At 34.3% G+C, this 18,517-nt stretch overlaps 2 protein-coding genes across 8 annotated transcripts in view; one reads left to right on the top strand and one right to left on the bottom strand.

Annotated features, from left to right (window-relative positions):
- LOC118270223 (protein phosphatase PP2A 55 kDa regulatory subunit) overlaps window positions 1-18,517 on the bottom strand; it is a 54,580-nt gene that overhangs the window by 19,683 nt on the left and 16,380 nt on the right. For 2 of the 7 annotated variants that reach the window (XM_050698132.1, XM_050698131.1), the window contains exon 2: window positions 5,640-5,806. In XM_050698132.1, the coding sequence (XP_050554089.1) occupies window positions 5,640-5,778 (139 nt within the window). In that variant the 5' untranslated portion in view covers window positions 5,779-5,806. Of the gene's footprint in view, window positions 1-2,971; window positions 3,234-3,366; window positions 3,661-5,639; window positions 5,807-18,517 lie in introns of those variants that run through there. The other 5 variants (XM_050698133.1, XM_050698134.1, XM_050698136.1 and 2 more) reach the window with 5 other exon arrangements.
- Window positions 4,254-17,014, top strand: LOC118270224 (uncharacterized). The gene is made up of 3 exons (XM_050698138.1): window positions 4,254-4,590; window positions 15,476-15,521; window positions 16,775-17,014. The coding sequence occupies exons 1-3, from the start codon at window positions 4,561-4,563 to the stop codon at window positions 16,936-16,938; spliced, it is 240 nt and encodes a 79-aa protein (XP_050554095.1). The 5' UTR covers window positions 4,254-4,560; the 3' UTR covers window positions 16,939-17,014.

Here is an 18,517-nt window from a genome sequence, read left to right as displayed (position 1 = left end):
ACATTGGACTTTAATTTAAAGGCCTTGCGATGATGTGCACTTCCCTAAATGATTCCTGCATGTACAAGTGCCATTTTGGTTACATCTTGCTTCGCTTCTTTCTTTATCATGTTCATATGCACAAGTCACAAAAAAATATATAAAGAAGAAAAGAAACAACAAATAATTTATCTCAAAAACAAAATTCGGAACATAAACATAAAATCAATCTATGTAAATCATTATACAGGTATTTTCCAAGCAATGCCTGATAGTGGATAGCCTAAATATCAACATACACAGATTGTGATTTATCAACAATAGTATGTTGCATCACACAAGCTATGAGACATAGTTATGTGTCATATTATTGACAAGCTATGATATTACAGGTTAATTTGGGTTTAATTTGGTTTTATTGGTTACTAGCAACCCGCCCCAGCTTCACATGGGTGCAATGATGATACATGTATTATACATATAAACCATCCTCCTCAGTCACTCTATCTATTAAAAAAACCAAATCCGTTGCATGGTTTCAAAGATTTAAGCATAGAAGATTAAAGATTCATGTCAAAAAATAAACCTTTTGTGAAGGGAATGAGCACTTTCACCTGATTAGTAAATAATCGACATTCTCCATAGGAGGCATTGATTACAACATCAGATGAGAACTAACTATAGACTTGTAAGTACAAGTATGTTACCATAACTTCATAAAAATGCTATTTTGTGACCTATTTACCAATAAATAAGGAATAAATTATCCTTGGTCAGAAAGCAGAAACCACTTAACCTACAATAACACATTTTCTTTAAACAAAATCAGTTTTTATTACAACAAATGGCCTTAATCAGTCCTTATTTTATGGCAGATCAACCATCTTAATTGATTCCAGTCACATAAACACATACATGAACATTTATTACTACAATTGACTATGGAACCTTTGCATAATGCCTTATTGAACTGTCAGCCCATAATTAAAAGCAATTAAATACTTTTAAATATATTTGCTTCGTGATGTAAGTGATATATTTTTATCACTGAGGATATTTTGATCCACAAAAATATTCAAATTCACAAAACAGGTTCTGGCTTTAGTGAATTATAGCTTTAGTAAAGTAATAATATGAACAAAAACAATGATAGCTTAGCATATAACAAGAAAGCTTAAGACAAACTAATCATATACTCAGTATAAATCTCCCTTATCTGTTATAATACTAACATATTATCTAGTACTTATAAAGATATTTAGGAGACCCTTAGCCAAATTATGTCAAGCATATTATTAGTAATTCAATTATTAACACAAATATAGTGTTAAGATGTTATAACAACATTAAAATACATTATTAAACGGGGCACAAAGACAGCAGTGAAAATTCTCAATTTCCATTTGAAAGAACTGTAATATTAGAATGATTTTTATGTAAATGAGTTGAAGCATTGAAGGAAACATTTTTAACTTATCATATATCTATAACTTCTGTCTACATAGGAACAATGAACAAGGAAAGAGTTACATTGTTAGATCATTAGAATAAATCTACCTATTCTAATAGGAAGATATTGAAATTAATAATAATTTCATTCTCTTTATTCAATAGTGTCTGATCTCAGGATAGATTTGGTTAGTACAGATATTATTTTGAAATGGGTATGTTCCACAAAATATGTGTCAAAACCCTATAAAAATACACTAAGATACTGAGACTGGTTAAAATGTTGAAACTAGAAATGACGAAAGAAGGAAATGTTACTCTATTGCTACTTAGATAAAACAAAATAGTATTTCACATCAGTTTGAAACAGAGAATGTTGGACATTCCTCGATGCTACTGTTTTATCTAATAAAACACAAAAATAGTATTTCTCATCTATTTGGAACAGAGAAATTGGACATTCCGTAATAAAATAAGAATGCTATGGTTAGATGGAGAAAATCTAGCAATTACCCAAACTGAAAGGTTATTGTAAAACAAATCTTATTGCAACTAACATTAAGTGCAAAAACATAGGCATCAACTGCAACTAGTCATACAGTATGCATAACAAGAAAAGTATGAGAGACTGTATTGGTAATAAGAATCACAGGTTTTTCACACTGACAAAACTATGCTAAGTACCTAATCATTGAGGAAAGGTCACTAATATTTTGTTTTTCAATGAATATTATAAAGTTGGTGGTTATTTGGAGTTTCAGTCTACTTCAAAGTATCATTCGCTATTCTCATGAACTTGGCAACAAAATAATATTAAATCTAACCTCAAACTAGACACAAAATCTTTGGTAAAATTTTTAAATAGTCCTAACATTTGTCATGTTCATCATAAAATGCCCGCTCAAAATCCATAAAATTAATTAAAGAAAATTTCCAATTGACCTCCTTACAGATTCTGTCATTCTGCCAATGATTTCTTTGTCTTTGTTAGAGAGTTTAAAAATCAATGAGAAACATCTATGGTTTATCATGAAAAACCTTGTCTAATGTTTTCTCTAAGTACATTATACTGAGATGGCCAGTCACAGATACATAATTAATGCTTTATTATAGGTACAAGCACAAAGGTTATCTCACAGATAGTGATTATGCACAACTACAATTTGTAGGTTATTTTCATATTTTGTTGACAAAAGGTTGTTTGCAGATCATGTATTTCTAAAATTTTGTCACAAATTAATATTAAACACAAGTGCTATGACCTCTAGTTGTTTTTTTCAACAATAAATGCTAATATCTCCATCTCTTTCCCACACAGCTGTTCAAACCCAAGTAGAAAAAGACATTTGACTTGAAATAAATTTAAATAATGTTCCCATGACATATTCGAGGGTAGCATAGTAACATGAGAAACTACACGTTAAATAGAATCCGCGTAACAACAGACTTATTTAACAACAAGTCAGTTGTTGATAGCATTTTAGGAATTACTAATTAGCTTCCAATTTTTTTTACTACATACGTAAGACTCAAATACGCTTACCTGAATTTAACTTCATTGGAATAAAGTATATTCTTGATTATAAACGACTCTTCAGACGTTAAACAACGCCTCTAAATACTGTTACAACGAAATTATTCTACGTCTTCGCTATATACACAACGACGATGAATTGTAATCATCTGTTCTCGCAAACATTTCTTGTCGCCCAAATTTTTATGTAACAGCAACGTTTTTTGTTCGAAAACTGACGCCGAAAGACCGTTGCGAGAACTTCCTCACATCTACAACTCTAGCAATAGTGAATTCAGAGAGCAAAAGGTTAAAACTATCGGCGTAAGTAATGATAACCAAACATTAATCCAAACAAGCTATCGTCACAGGATGTAAACACTAAATACTAAAAACCAAACTAATGACAATAACATTGCATTTACCGTCGGAGTTCGAACGATAAAACATCTTCGACTTATTGCGATTCCCAAATCCGATTTCGCCCTTGACTAGCGGGCGCAAAAAGTCACCACTTACCGGCCATGACAAAGCCCAGCACAAAAACTTTAAGAAGTTCAATAGTTTTAGTACACAATCACTTGAGTGTTTTGCTAAAACATCACACAAATATCCCGATTAAAACGGATTAAAATCATTTCAACATTACATCGGTAAAAAGTAATGGCGCTGAGAAATACATACAAATAATTACTGCAGAATTTAGTGTTGCCATACTGGCCTTCACAAAATCTACTAATAGCTTCTGCAAATAATCAACAGTCACGTCACGAGTCGTATCTTGCGTCGTAGTGTCGGTTAATATTAGTTCGTTTAAGATTATCCTTGTGTGAATTTCCCAACAAACTACATTGACGTCATTCCGCTATACAATTATGAGACAAATATTAACACATAAAAGTAATTTATAAGATTTGCAGCATTTTTTACTGTCGCTTAATTTTTACTTAGTTATTCAATATCAGCTATGAAAGATTATCATTTTCATAAGTTTATTTAATAGAGGATAGACTGACCACCTCTTATTCTAACAGTTAAAAGACTGAATTATTTATAAAAAAAAATAATAACACTCAATTTATACATCGGAAGATACACATATTAATAAATATTAATTAATAATATTTAATAAAATTAAAATGGAAAACAAACTTTGTTCAGCTGTCGTAACTTACAGAATAACTAACATAATGGTAGCATTTTACGAAACTAGCAACACCTTAATTCTAAATGTCAAAATGGACGTTAGGGAAACAAAAAGTCATGAAAAAGCGCGCATTTCATTCGTAGACTGTGCTGCCATCTGTTAGAAACATATAAGACTAAACCCTGTTTCACCGACACTTTTAACTTCTTATTAGAACAGAATTCGCTATATTTACGATTTGCTATTATAAAATAATGTTATTTGGATAAATATGCCTTAGTGGATAACATATTTATTTTTAACAAATGTAAAAAACGTTATTTAATAAAGAATGAAGATGATCTTGGCCTATCCGTTTTCCGGTTTTTAAATCTTGAAATAACGTTTGCCAAACGAGAATGTCAATATCACAGTTTTAGAATTATTTTGGATTTTGAGAAGCAGGAAGAACTGATTTATTGATACTATAAAAATGAGCGTGGAAGTAAAATTGTTTGATTCGGTAAGAAACATTTAAAGTACAGTTATTCGATAATACTCATGAGGCGTAGATACTGCCTTCGTATTGCGTATTGGGTATTGTATTCTACGCGTTAAAACAATTAATATTTGTAGTAAGATTTTTCTACCAAGCGCGGTTTATTAAAATTGCGGTTAAACGCAATCAAAGTTCCTATATTGACGGTGTATAATACGTCTAATAAGAAATGCTAACTTCATAGTTTTATCGTGATTTTCTACCAACAATCTCTTTGTTACTACGTTTCTTTGTTTATATTGTAAAAGTTAAAACTGACTTCGACAAATCAGCTGGCAGCAAAAAATGCACACCTTTGCCGCATCGACCATTTATGAGACGGGGAAAAGACAGGTGGCCAACGACGAGTTATCGCACCCTAGTTTTTGTATAGGGAACGGCGTAGTGGATTTCTACCTGAACAGATGTTGAATCCACTGCTCTGACTTATTAGAAAATCTGTTTTAAAAAGCAGTGTTGTAGTTATAAGAAAATAAATCTCGTTTTGGCCACTGGTCTTAAAATTGCATAGATATCGAGATCGAGTCAACCTAATCGCACTATGTTCAAATTATTGAGATAAACCTGGTTCAAACAGGTAACTCGTTAGTCTCTTAACTTATCTTGATGTCTTATTTTCTTATATTACCTGAAACACTTCCGTGAAATAAAAATTGTATAAGTACCTATAAGAAATAGGATACTGAAGATATTGAAGTATAATGATTTTCATTGAAACAGATTTTAATTGCTGTTTTCTCACATAACATTTCTGTTCTTTGTACTAGGAATTTATGATTACCCGGATCCTCAATAGATGGCGTGTCTTGTCTTTACGTACATATGTACGTCGTTATAGGTGTCTTGCCTCGTTCTTAAGCCTTCTTTATTCTTCGTAAAATATTTATCGCCGTCTGGCTACCTATTTTAGGATACTCGAGTCCCTAGTCCCTTTAAGTTGCTTATAGCAAATTGCTATAAAATATTGGTTTTAGGATATATTTTTGGGAAACTTATTCTTAATTTTCACTTACCATTTTTGTTGCCGTGATCAAAAATTATGCTTAACTTTTGAAGGCTGTTCTGGCGAGCCTCTGCGAATAGTCGCCGCTTGTTCTTGGGTGATGGCTGCGTGGCTAAAGGTGATACTACCATCGTGGTGGTCGCCATCATTTTCTTATACCACCATTACACTGATAATCTGAAACAAATGGGTAGATTAGTTCCTCCTGCTTAGAAGGGGCATATTCTGGAAGATTTATGTCTATTTTGGTGTTTGATGATACAATAGGTAGTTCCTACACCTTGAACAATTGGTAATTTGATCCAACAAATTGAGTATTTTTTACCTATTTTTCTACTCGGAAAAATACCTCAAAGTTAACGAATTTAAGGAATTTGAGAAGAAGGGATCCTCTTTCTTTATTATTTAATGTAGGTATTTGGACTTGTCTTATCAGATTAATAAATAATTCAGTATCAGGTTCTTGCTATGTAATATGTATCTTTAGGTGATCCTCGTTAATGTCTAACGTCATTTAAAATTGATGATAGTCTCGAAACATAGTGATGTTTGGTCTGTTCATTGTACATGACTAGGGTTGTCAGATTCAGACAGATCATTTCCTGAACATTTCTATGCCCACGAGCGGAATCTGAGTTTTGGTGTCCCATCCGAGACAAAATTGTCACCCTTCCCGCCGCCCCTCACGCAGCGCGACTTGCGAGCACGTTACAACGTTTGGTATGACTTTAGCAGTAGTGCATTTTTGTAAAAAAAAACTAGTATATTTTCATTCTGGGACAACAAAGTAAAATTACTGGATACGGGACAGCACACTCGTTCCGGCCATTTGGCAACCCTGTACATGAGTGACGAGAGAACGTACTACAATGACAATGATGATATAATTGACCAGTAAATTCAATGACCTTCCAAAAACTTTATCATTAGTACTTAGCTGTTGATCGAAGCGAGCTCGAACTGGATAGGAGTTCCCGAATCCAGATTAAAACTGCTTTTCCACCAGAGATGTGCTATGCTACGTTGCTGTGGATGCGTTTGGCTTCCACCAATCATATTTATTGGTACACATAGCTTAGCACTGGTGGAAACGGACTCAGTTAAGCTATGATTTTTATATGGAAAGATGCGTGCTATGGATGGCTTCCCTACTATCGATACATTGCATACTCGAGCTGCGCGTCTTCCTTGCACAGCTACATAGTTTAGTATCAGTGGAAACGGTCACATAGTTTCACAGCTTAACTGTTACATCATCTTACATCTCTGAAGGAAAAGCACTCTGAATGTCTTATTTGGAAAGATGGAAGTTTACTGTGAAATTTTAGTTTTGTGGCAAAAACCCTAGGAAAGGTACTGATCTAAGTCTAGTCGCGTTATCGTTAAAGATAGTGTACATTATTTTGAGTTAGTTCTTTTACTATTATGCAATTATAGTCAATAAGGCTTCCCGAAGAAGTCTGATGTCCGAATACTAAAACAACACTAAATTTTTGTACTTAAAATCTTTCTATCTCTATCTTTAAGAGTCTTAAAATTGTATCGAGTGACGATTGAGAATTTGACCATAAGCAACCAAATCGTTCTCTAGAAGTATCACGTTGTAATCGTTTCACAAATAATCTGCAGACAGACAAATATCCAGTCGTTTGCTTGAAAAATTACCAAAAATTCAAAGCATTACAAGCACGCTTCATTGTAAACTAGACAATAATAATTTTCAAAGGCGCCAATACTCAATGGAAAATTTTCAGCAAATAAATTCTTGTAAGTGTGATGTGTGGATATGAATTATATGCAAACGATTATCTCTGTGATAATGAGGATACCAAACAGTATTGAGCACGGAAAATAATATTTTGTTACAGTTTAATAATGGTGCAAATAGATGTACGTGATGGTTCTATTAACTATCCATTGAATATTTGCTGAATTCCTTAGGAAAGTGGCTTCAACATTCTTCATCTAGGTGGATGGTTTTACACCAATCACAGTCTCTAACAGTTGACGATTGTTTATGTTTTTGCGTTGAGTAGGCTCCGAAGCTCATTGGGGACCCGGAGCAAGTCTAATTAGAGGACTCGGTGCCCCTTTATAGGTGAGGAGGCCACCAGGGTGGTTTTGTGAGGTAAAAATCTCACACTCCTAGTCTTTTCAAAAAGCTGAAACTCTTTTGAAGATTTTCCAGCGAAAAAAGGCTTCGAAATTCATAGAACGATGGGAAAAAAATCTTTCTCTTCATATCTTTATTATCCCGAAATTCGTACAGGAGAAAATTCTAGTAATGTTAGTAAACTAAAAATTAAAGAATTGCTGAAATTGTTTCGTCTGCAAAATATAAAAGATTTTACTTAATCCGAAGGTATACTTTTTTAAATGACCTTTTTATACTCGCTAGTGCCTAGCTAAACATTATACATAGGTAGGTAAAATTGAAATTGAAATCGCCGAAAGCATTTTCTCAAATTAAATACGTCTTTATTTTCTAAGAGCCTTACGGAGTTCTAGAAATTGTAAAATGAAGAGTACTTGTCTCATTGCTCTCCATTAAAATGGTAAACAAACAAAATGTTTTTGTTTTATAAGAGCCATTAAAAGTGAGCGAGAAACGACGAAGCATTTGTAAGACTTGCCATTTTGTCTCAAGCAGCTAATTGTTATTGCTAAAGACATTGAATGACCTACAAATACCTATTCCGGCAGACGAGACACATACCTACATGTGACGAAAAGGAGTAAAACGTTGCTCGCATGTTTGAAACAATTAAGAGCTGACAGATTTTGGCACTGGTTTAGACAAAAATACTGGCGCAGAAATGAGCGAGTAATAATGCACTTAAAATGCACACTAACCAACAATATTTATGAGAGAAAGATATTTCAGAAGCAGAATATCTCGATATTAATATACTCCATGCGCTTCCTAAATATTTCATCGTCAATTTATAGTTCATTTTAAGATTTGATTTATTTACAATCGCATCTTACAACATAAATCATGTTTATTCTAATTCCAGGGCGACCAGTAAGTGTAGTGTTATTTATCGATGGCTTCATTTTGTCTTGTTGTTCTAGAGATCGTGAGTTAACAGAAGTTTCTAGATTGAACAGATATTATTTGGATTCTGACGCAAATAGCGAGAAGGAAAAAGAAACTGCCTTGGCTTTACACGGGCCGATTCCCTGGCTTTTTCAGAGAACATATCAACTTTTTAACCGACTTCCCTAATTCCTTTATACATTCCTTGCTCAAACAGAAACAAATGCTCTTATAAAGGCTATAGGTACCTAATTTGGTGCAGCCGTTCAAAAGATATACGTACCCGTACAAACATTTGCGCGATTTAGACGTAGATTGGGGAGGTAAAACACACACCCCTGTCCTCCCCTTCGGTAATAAACAAGGAACATAGCTATGTTAGTAATTCATTAATATATTGTATACTGTTGACGTTGACACATCTGTTACTTGTGTGATTTCCCACCGGAGGATTTTAACGATGGATTATTGTTGGCTTTGCACGGAACTAACGAGCGGTTTCTAGTGTTTGTACAATTCACAAGTGGACTGATAGACTCGTTATTGCTTTTCGTGACTGGAAACAGCTCTGTTTTTTCATGGTTTTATTGAAACGTGTGTTGGATTTTACCCTTGGGGCTTGGTTGGATTTTTATATGTCGATTTTTAACTAGGTTTTAGATATCACGCTCAATAAAGAAGATGGGATTACAAAGCTGAAAATCTGATTGAAACATAATAATGCTTTTGGCTTTTTGGTACCTAAAAATAACATCTAGATCACTGGACGCATTATTTTTTAAACTAGGTACAACCCTAGATAACAATGTCCATCAGGGACAAACGCAAAGGATTACTTGAAACTGTAAGATGAATAAAACGAATGAATGATGTTCAAGACAAGATTAAGATGTTGACGTAGCAAACATGCTAACCAGAGCAAGGCTACTTGAAGACAACGTGATAATAATCACGAGAATGAAAGCACACAACGGATTTTTGGCCCAAATTCAAGGAAAATACGTTTTTGAGTGTATTAATGAGTGACTAATTCCCACGTCTTGCTTCAAAGAAGTGGTAAATTTGTGAGTAAAAGTTCAATTGAGTGTGTCATCTAGTGACACTGCAATTAAATCAATTGCATTGATTCCAGGATGAGTATTGACGGGAAATTACTGATGTCATTTGTATAGAACAACGACTAACATACATATGCTAATATGCTATCGCGCTCGGGTCACGCCATTTTAGCTGAGTACTGGCCTTTTTGCGCCGTGTATACTTTTATTTTATTTTTGATCAATTATTTATGTAAATTATTTTTGTAACGGTGCAAATAAACTTTGTTGTTTTTCTTTCTTTCTTTCTTCTTTATTTCTTTCATATGTCCTTGATAACCCATTAGGTTGAACCATCCGCTTTTTGGGAGTTCGGACTAGCCAAGTACGGTAGTTGAGACGAAGGTTTTACCACTAGATTATTTGGCGATGTAATATTAAGCTTCAATCACTGATAAATTTCTAATAGGTTCCAGGAAAATGTAACGGGCAGTACTATTATACTGAATGGTCTAGCAAATACTTGATATTTAGAGACTGAAAAACGAACGCCTTTCTAAATTCCAGCTCTAAATATTCGTCCTAAAATCCATATTGTTTAACGGTAATCCCCAATTCAATGAATATATCATAGCTTCCGTATTCCTAGCTAAACTTAGACTCCATCACAATCGCCTATTATAGTGCCAGCAGTTCTATCTAGACAAATTTGCATTTGGAGAACTTTGGTCTTTGGAAACTCCCTTGGGTATTGCGACCAATGCCTATAAAGCAGGCATATATGTATATATTGACGCCCCGTTGATACTACATCTCGTTTCCATTAAGATTCTGGATGTACAAGGCTTAGACATGGTTTTGGAGTAATAAATTTTGGTATTTTGGTCATTTATTCTCTTGCCCGTTGTTAGCAGTCTTTGTTAGTGATATATGTAATTGTCTTGGATGATGATTGGATTATTTGTCCAGTAAAAGGCAAGGTGATCTTCAAAGCCAAGTGTGGATATTATGGCAAACAATCTTACACAGGGTGTAAACAGAACATTCCCGAACGCCGCAAACAGGTGATGGTAAAAAATGAGTCGTATTTAAAAAAAGATAAGGAAAATAATGTTTATTTTGCGTAATTAATAATAGTTAAGCCTGATGTTGCGTGAATAACAAGAAGACAATAACGATTAAAATATAAAAAAAAATTAGCGTTTTTGGGAGCATTCCGTTTACACTCTGTATAGAGGAAACCTAATAATACTATTCGTTGTAAACTGTCACGGGCACGGGTTGCTAATGTTGTTGTTATTAAAACTCCATGTCCTGTTCCTAAAATGTCTCCAGCTAATGAAACGTAAATAGATTTGTCTGAGACGTCTCTTAAAAAGGAAAAATAACATATTTTAAATGTATTTGACCTTTTTGTTACCAAAAAATATATGAATTAGTTATGACGTCAATTTTCAAACTGGTTAAGCTATTATATACGTAATATGTTTCGTTCATACTTTATTTTTAAAGATAATATAACAAAAATACTTCGTTTATGGACGTAAGAACTGTTATTTTTTTATTTTGGACGCAAAACAATCTTTTAAACTGGTTCTAAATACGTATGTCATAAGTATAAACGTCATAGCATTCTTCAACAGTTATATTTTCTTCTAGAATTTATTAAATCCAAAAGAAAAATGTATTATCATCTTATCCCTCAAATTAAGTATCTAAGTACAGAATCAATTAAATTAAAACCAAATTAATTGTATCTAATAGATCATGTCCAAAAATTCTCGGAACATTTTCGCAATAAATCTTTGGAAATCTCCAGAATTATTCCGTATTCCTTAATTCTTGGTCGTTCAAAAAATCTTTTCCGACGTAGTTTCGGTAATCTCCAATTATTCAGACTTGTCTTGCTCATTAATTTCGGGACGTTTTCCCTGATTCGCTAAAGTACCTACTTCTTTAGATATTCTAAAATGTTTTTTACAACTGTCCAGAATCTGTAATGTCGTTGACTTGTGTACTATGTTTATTTTGGGCAGTAACGAAGTTAGATCAAATAGTTTAATCCTACTCAATATTATTAATGCGAAAGTTTGTGAGTGAATGAATGTTTGTTACACTTTCACGTCAAAACGGCTGAAGGGATTGGGATGAAATTTGGAACAGACGTAGATTATGGTTTGGAATAACACAGGCTATTTATCCAACGGGAACGTGGACGAAGCTGCTGGCAGAAGTGAGAACAAAAATATTATAATGTAACTCTATGTGTATATTGAAATGCCCGCCGATTTAAAACTTCAAAGAAGTACGAAAGGCTAGAAAAGATCGATCGACCAACATCAATTTGTCCATTGAACAAAAAATGTGATATTAACAAACTCTAACTCAAAGTCATATAAACTAAAGCGTCACATTATGACTTAAAGACAATATGTTGTTCAGAATCCATTTACACAGAAATAGGTTATTGTACGTCATGACATTGTTTTATCTTTATTAAATGACCTTCAAGATCCATAATTTCATATGGGCAAGGCTCAGACACTTTGAAGCCAGACCCAAAAAGATTAGCCCAATTTACCCTTGTCTCGTCTCTTTATGAGGTATCAATAATCGATAGTGTTCTACATAATAATCGGTATTTAATGTTCGTACTTATCATAATTACCATGTTATTGTAAAGGGGATGACAGTTAGGCTTATCCCTTTGGAAAATTAGACTTTGAAATGGCTTGGCGAGTTTTAATATTTATGATGTTCGTGGTGATATTTTATAATAGCATTCTGATCGTCGTTGGAATTATTGAATGTTAAGTAGCTTATTATACAGTAAAGTTTTAGAAATTATGGAACTATACCTAAACCTAAGAAGGGTTGAGACTTTCTAGCCTAAACTGTTGAAGATTTCTCATTGTTTTAGAATTAAAAAAGTGAATTGTTTTCTAGACCCAGTTGCTTAGCAATCGTACCGAAATACTCGTATTTATTATTCCAAACACAAAGCTATAAATACAATTACTCGTACAAAACAAAAAACTGTTCCCAAAAACCATTTGAAAGTAAACAAGAAAGCGGTTCATGGACCTGTTTTCTCAAACAATGACGATATACATTTAACACTCAATAAAACGAAGAAGGCCAAACATATTTGTAAAGGGCAAAAACCTCGTGTAAATGTTTCCAGTAGATTAGTCTCCTGTGTCTTTACCACCAAACGTTGTTAGCCAAGCGATTAAAGCTACGCATTATTCAAAACGTCAGACCCCGTAAGAACAACATCAATTACTACAGTCCATTGATCGCGATTGTGGTTAGGGTTGACAGAAAAGTCCTCAGAATTTACAACTACCTTCAACCTGCCTTACCTCATGGTTTTTAAAAGCCATATCTATTAGTCAAGGTTTGAAACGGTGTTTAGCAAGTCATATCAAGGCGCTTATGACGTCAGAAGTTTTGTTGTGAAATTTTATAATTGGAAAGCTGTCAGGTTTCCTCTGAAAATGTCTTAGCACCCGAATGATGGGGCCCAGAAGGGCTGATGCCGACCTGGATCTGCAGTCTGGCCTAAAGGGTTACCGAGTAGGAACGGGGTACTGATCACTTACTATGCGGTTACACATCTGCAATCTTTTAATAGTCACTTATCTCCTATCCCATAAAACTGCAAAACCACCCGTTTATTACAAACCCTAGAAGTAATTCTAAAGACCATATCATTGCAATCTTGCAACAAGAACACTCAAAGTTCTATTAAATCATTTGAATGGGACAAATGCAACTATAATAGCACTATTCACATCTCCGCGTTCATATCGGACGTAGCTGTATTTGTTCTCCTTCACAACTAAATTAGATTTAGATTACATCTGTATGAGAAATGCTGTTGTATTTATAGCACAAAGAAACGTCCTCGTTTTTGTCTTTTTAGTATTTGTTCTAGAATTAGAAGTGTATCTGGCGTTTAATTGTGCACGGTTTGTTGATAGACATGCTTGATTTGTACGCTCGGTGTTGTGTGGGTGTGATGTGATGTTTGGATTCAAATATATTGGATATTCTAAACTGAGAGTTCCCAAAAGACATATAAACACGGGCATAGAACTCTAGATAATCCTACTCGTTTCGGAACTGCGGACTATTTAGTGGGTTACCGGGACCTGGCTCAAAGAGTAGTAGTACGAACAGGGTGGTCTTTAGTCAGTAAGAGTCTGACACACCATCTCGCTGCACCTAAGACGCGAGAAGTAAGAAGAAGTTGGATGATTTCCCCCCTCAAAAAAAGATCCTACTCGTTAAAACACGGCACTCAGTTAAGTTTTGGAAAAAAGAGAAATAATTTGTTTTCGACAGCAGAAAATTGCACAATTCTTACATTTCTACAAAAAAGCTTTGTGTTTTACAAAACTAGGAAGTGTGAACACCCTACCATTTGAATTGCACGTTGACCTGAATGCTACATTTATGGATGTAATGACACACACTGTAATACATGTAAATAACACATCCGCACCATTGTTTTACTCCGACAATGATGTACCCATGCGTTTTTTTTCTCATTTTTGAGTGCAATTTTTGATTTCTTTTATTAAACCTCTTGTCTGTCGGTATATGAGACACAATAGAAAATACATTGTGTCTCGCGTAGATCTGCATTCAGCATACTACGGGTTAAACGTGGTTTGTGTTTCAAATAACAAGAGCGCAACATCTCAGCGGTTTCGTGTCCTGAATGAGACAAGGATGATATGTGTATCTTATGAGACAATTAACAACTAGGAACAAAGTCAATAAAGTTATATTGACTTGGGTTTCAAACTTACTTCTCAATACGAGAAAATGTACTCAATATTTGCCATTTGACTCAATTTCCAATGATTGCACAGAGAAGGATTTAGAACCCTATTTGATTAGGATACCATGATCGTACTTTCTAAGATTATTTAGCCACACTTCCACAAACGGTGAAGGAAAACATCGCGAGGAAACCTGTGCTCATAATTTCTAATTTTTGAAATCGACAACCCATATTGAGCAAGCGTGGTGATTAATGCTTAAACCTTCTCCGTGTGAGAAGAGGCCTTTGGTCAGCAGTGGCCAGTTATAGGCTGTTGATGTAACGTATGATGTGTGATGTGATGTGATATGATGTGATGTAATGTAAATATGCCCCTGAACATTAATACAGCTAAGAAACGTCCTCATAATTGTTTACTTCTAATTGTTATTTATCTTCTTCGTATAATGAATGGGACAATTGAAACCGATCTTAACTGATTCGATGCAGATACTGTTATGGAGCAATGTGGACTTTAATTTAGAATGTCCCTCGTTGCAAGCTTCATAGGTTTGATCCCATGTTGTTGAGTTCGGTTAACGAATACTGAGTAAGACCATGAAGCTGTTGTTTTGCCTTCTGTCTTCGACATTTTTTTGCGTACACATCATTTGATGGAAAAACATTATTTGTTTCCGAATATGCATATAACTCAAAACGCAAAAAAGTCGCATTTGGTCGCAAACATCGATATGTTTGTGCGCAATTATCTCTGGTTTGACTGAACCGATTTTGATGCGGTTTTCAGCATAGTATTTTTCAAACTAAAGAGGAGGCTTTTGGTATATTAGCCGACTTAACACGTGTTATTATTTTATGGTTTTTAAACTCTATTTTTTAGTAGTTTTTTATAAGAATGGAAAGTGACAAGCTACATTATTTCCCGTACATATATACAGTATTGATTAACACTTTAATTATTGAATTTGTTACAGAGTTCTACGGATCCAGTAGTCCGGGAAAGGGGATTATGCATAGAAAGTATGTAAATTTGGGTAATCTTCCATCAATCTTCCAAGTCATTAGTCATCACCATCGACCTTGAACGTACGGTCTGAAACATTAGGAGCCAGTTTTACTGCCACACTCAGATACATTTAATGATTACTTAAACTGTTCCTTTATAACGATTTTGTTCCAAAAACAATTGCTTAGGACTGAGTTAAGTAACCATTAAATGACTCTGAGTATGGTTGTTAGCTACGTTGCTGTAGTTGCGATTGGCTTCCACCAATCATATTCATTGGTGTCACACATGCTTAGCACTGTCAGCTAAGTTATGATTTTTATATGGAAAGATTCGTACTATGAGTGCGTGCTATGGATGTGTGCTATGGATGGCTTCTACTATTCGATGCATCGCATACTCAAGCTGCGCATCTTTTTCGCACAGCTACATAGCTTAGTATCAGTGAAAACGGTCACATAGTTTCACAACTTAGCTATTACATATTCACAGCATAGCTACATAGCACATCTCTGGTAGAAAAGCACCTTAAACCTGATAAAAAATACAGTGATTGCCTACCAACAAAACTACGGACTGCTTTTAACATCTAATAAATTTTAATGTCGTTAGGCAAGCTACAAGCTAGGTACAGCGATAAACCCTTTTCTCTTGTTTCTAAAGCAAAATTAAAAAACTTTTCTCATCGTCTGTGATAGTTAAAAACAAAACAAATATGAGTTGTTTAACATACATAACTGTTTTATGTATTAAATATGCCTGAAGGTTGAACAAAAAAGTAAGTTTCTACATCAGTTGTCTAGGTAACAGTATATAAGTATAATTATTATATGTTATACAAATTTCAAAAGATATTAAGAGTAAATAGAAGTGTAAAATATAACAATACAGACCATCCGGAGCTGCGGACTACCTAGCGGGTTTACCGGGGCTCCGGCTCGAAATGCAGGAATAGGAACGGGTGGTTTTTAGTCAGTAAGAGTCTGACACTCCTTGCCTCACCAAAGGCGAGTGAAGTCATTAGATAATTTTCGCCGCTTAAAAAAAGACGTAATAAAATTTATAGCTAAGAGAGAGACGAAATAGAAACTATTTATCTATTGCTGCTTAAAAATTTGAGGCTTAAGCACTTTTTAACCGGAATCACATCCACGTTTTCTTTTAAATGGGTTAGCAAACTGATCACCTGATGGTAAGCGATCAGCGCCGCCTATAATTATACGCCGGCAACACCCTCTTTTCTTTAAAATATGTATTTTTTTCACAGACTGTTGTAAAACCCGACCATATGTAGTGGCGCTTGAGGAGTGTACTAAAAGGGTGATCAAGAAGGCTTCTTACACGGCTGAGACTTGCCATTGTGAAATTATAGACCTCATGGAAGCCCTTGACAGATGTGTGAAGAGCAAGGCATTTTTGGAATTGGCTTAGGACCCTCAATTCGACTGGTTATCTAGAATGGCTTTGGTACTTTGGTACTCCGGTACTTGGTAGTTAGTTTCTTCTATTAATTTTTATATTTTTTTAATAAAATTTGAGCCCAGTAGCTTCAAATTGTTTGTTTTTTTGCGATTATCACATTTTTTTAAAATGTTTAGGAGATAGAGAACATTTTTGCATATCAATAGGTGGTATAAAGCATCATTTACTTGTTTTTTGAATGAGAAATATATCTTTAATTCATTATTTTTTGTATTTGCTATTGTATGGTATGATTCATCATCGATAGCCCATAAGTGGTCACTGCTGACCAAAGGCCTCTTCTCACACGGAGAAGGTTTGTTTCACCAAAATTTTCGCGGGATCGAGATTTACGCGAGATAACGATGCCACACGTACGAAGTCGCAGGCACAGCTAGTTTTAGAAACAAATAAAACAATAAACACAATTTTTTCCAGAAGTAATTTTTCTACACGAGTGAACTCGGGGTCAAAAGTTAGTATACTATAGTATGCTATAGGTACATTTTTCGTCTCTTCAACGTTTTAATATGACATATACAAGGTAAACAGTTTCTGAGAACCCGAGGAATATTAAATTGAAATACAGAGCTCTATTACGTTGTACAAACATAGGAAAATTCATATTATTCATATTACACATTTCGCTGAGGTTATTGAACTATGTATTTTCGAGAATTGTCTCGACAAGGCTTAGACGCTTTGGTGCACATATTAAATTGTAGGTACAGAATAGGTGTTTTTAATCTTTATTTTAAATAATGCAGCCGCTTCACTCGCGTGAATTATGTTATTGTCTAATATAAGTAGCTAAAATTACTCCTTAAAACATTAGCTACCTTCCAATAAAAGTCCCGTCAAAATCGGTCCAACCATTTCAGAAATTGGCCAAAAGACAGGCAGCCAAAAACATCATTTGGTGTAGGTATGTATCGTATGTGTATAATTATAGATGTAGGTATTGTAGGTAATGAAAACGGCCATTTCAATACAAACAGACACTCCAATTTTATTTATTAGACAAAATAAAAACGTCCGACATTTTTATTTAAACAGTTCCTTTTTTTCGGTAAAGCATGTGTTCAAAAGTTGGCAGCAACTTTAGGAAAATTAACGTCATCATAAGGGCCCCCAAACATGGGCTCACTGTTACAGCATCGGTAAGTCCCTTCTTTGAGGCTTGAGAGACAGGGTGGTGGAAAAAACATAAGACATACTTTCTCCTTCAAAAAAAATAAAGGAAATTTGAGGGGTCTCCAAGCAAATTTTTATACGGGATCCCATCTAGGTACGCTGTCACTACGCGGTACCTAGTTGTTTTATTCTAATGTTTTATAACTTATAAATAATAGTGACATAATAATTTACTCACAATTTTATTATTGTCATACCTAACAATTCAACGATTCTCTATAAGTTTCGCAATGGGTTTATTTTCTATGAACGACACAATGACAGCAAAACATCGTCATAATGAGCATTTGGACATAAGAATGGTGAACCATTGCATTCTTATCCCTTTAGAATAAATTGCGTAGTTTGTTTAAAA

This window comes from Spodoptera frugiperda, chromosome 13 (genome assembly GCF_023101765.2).
Source record: "Spodoptera frugiperda isolate SF20-4 chromosome 13, AGI-APGP_CSIRO_Sfru_2.0, whole genome shotgun sequence".
NCBI lineage: Eukaryota > Metazoa > Arthropoda > Insecta > Lepidoptera > Noctuidae > Spodoptera > Spodoptera frugiperda.
The sequence above is the reverse complement of the archived record's forward strand: the minus strand, read 5'-3'. Positions and strand labels throughout refer to the sequence as shown.

Bases quoted from the DNA above. Each gene is read 5' to 3' on its own strand.
- LOC118270224 (XM_050698138.1), top strand. From the start codon at position 4,561: ATGAGCGTGGAAGTAAAATTGTTTGATTCG. The intron at 4,591-15,475 runs GTAAGAAACATT...AATTTGTTACAG, and splicing joins AAGTAAAATTGTTTGATTCG to AGTTCTACGGATCCAGTAGT. The intron at 15,522-16,774 runs GTATGTAAATTT...TTTTTTTCACAG, and splicing joins AAGGGGATTATGCATAGAAA to ACTGTTGTAAAACCCGACCA.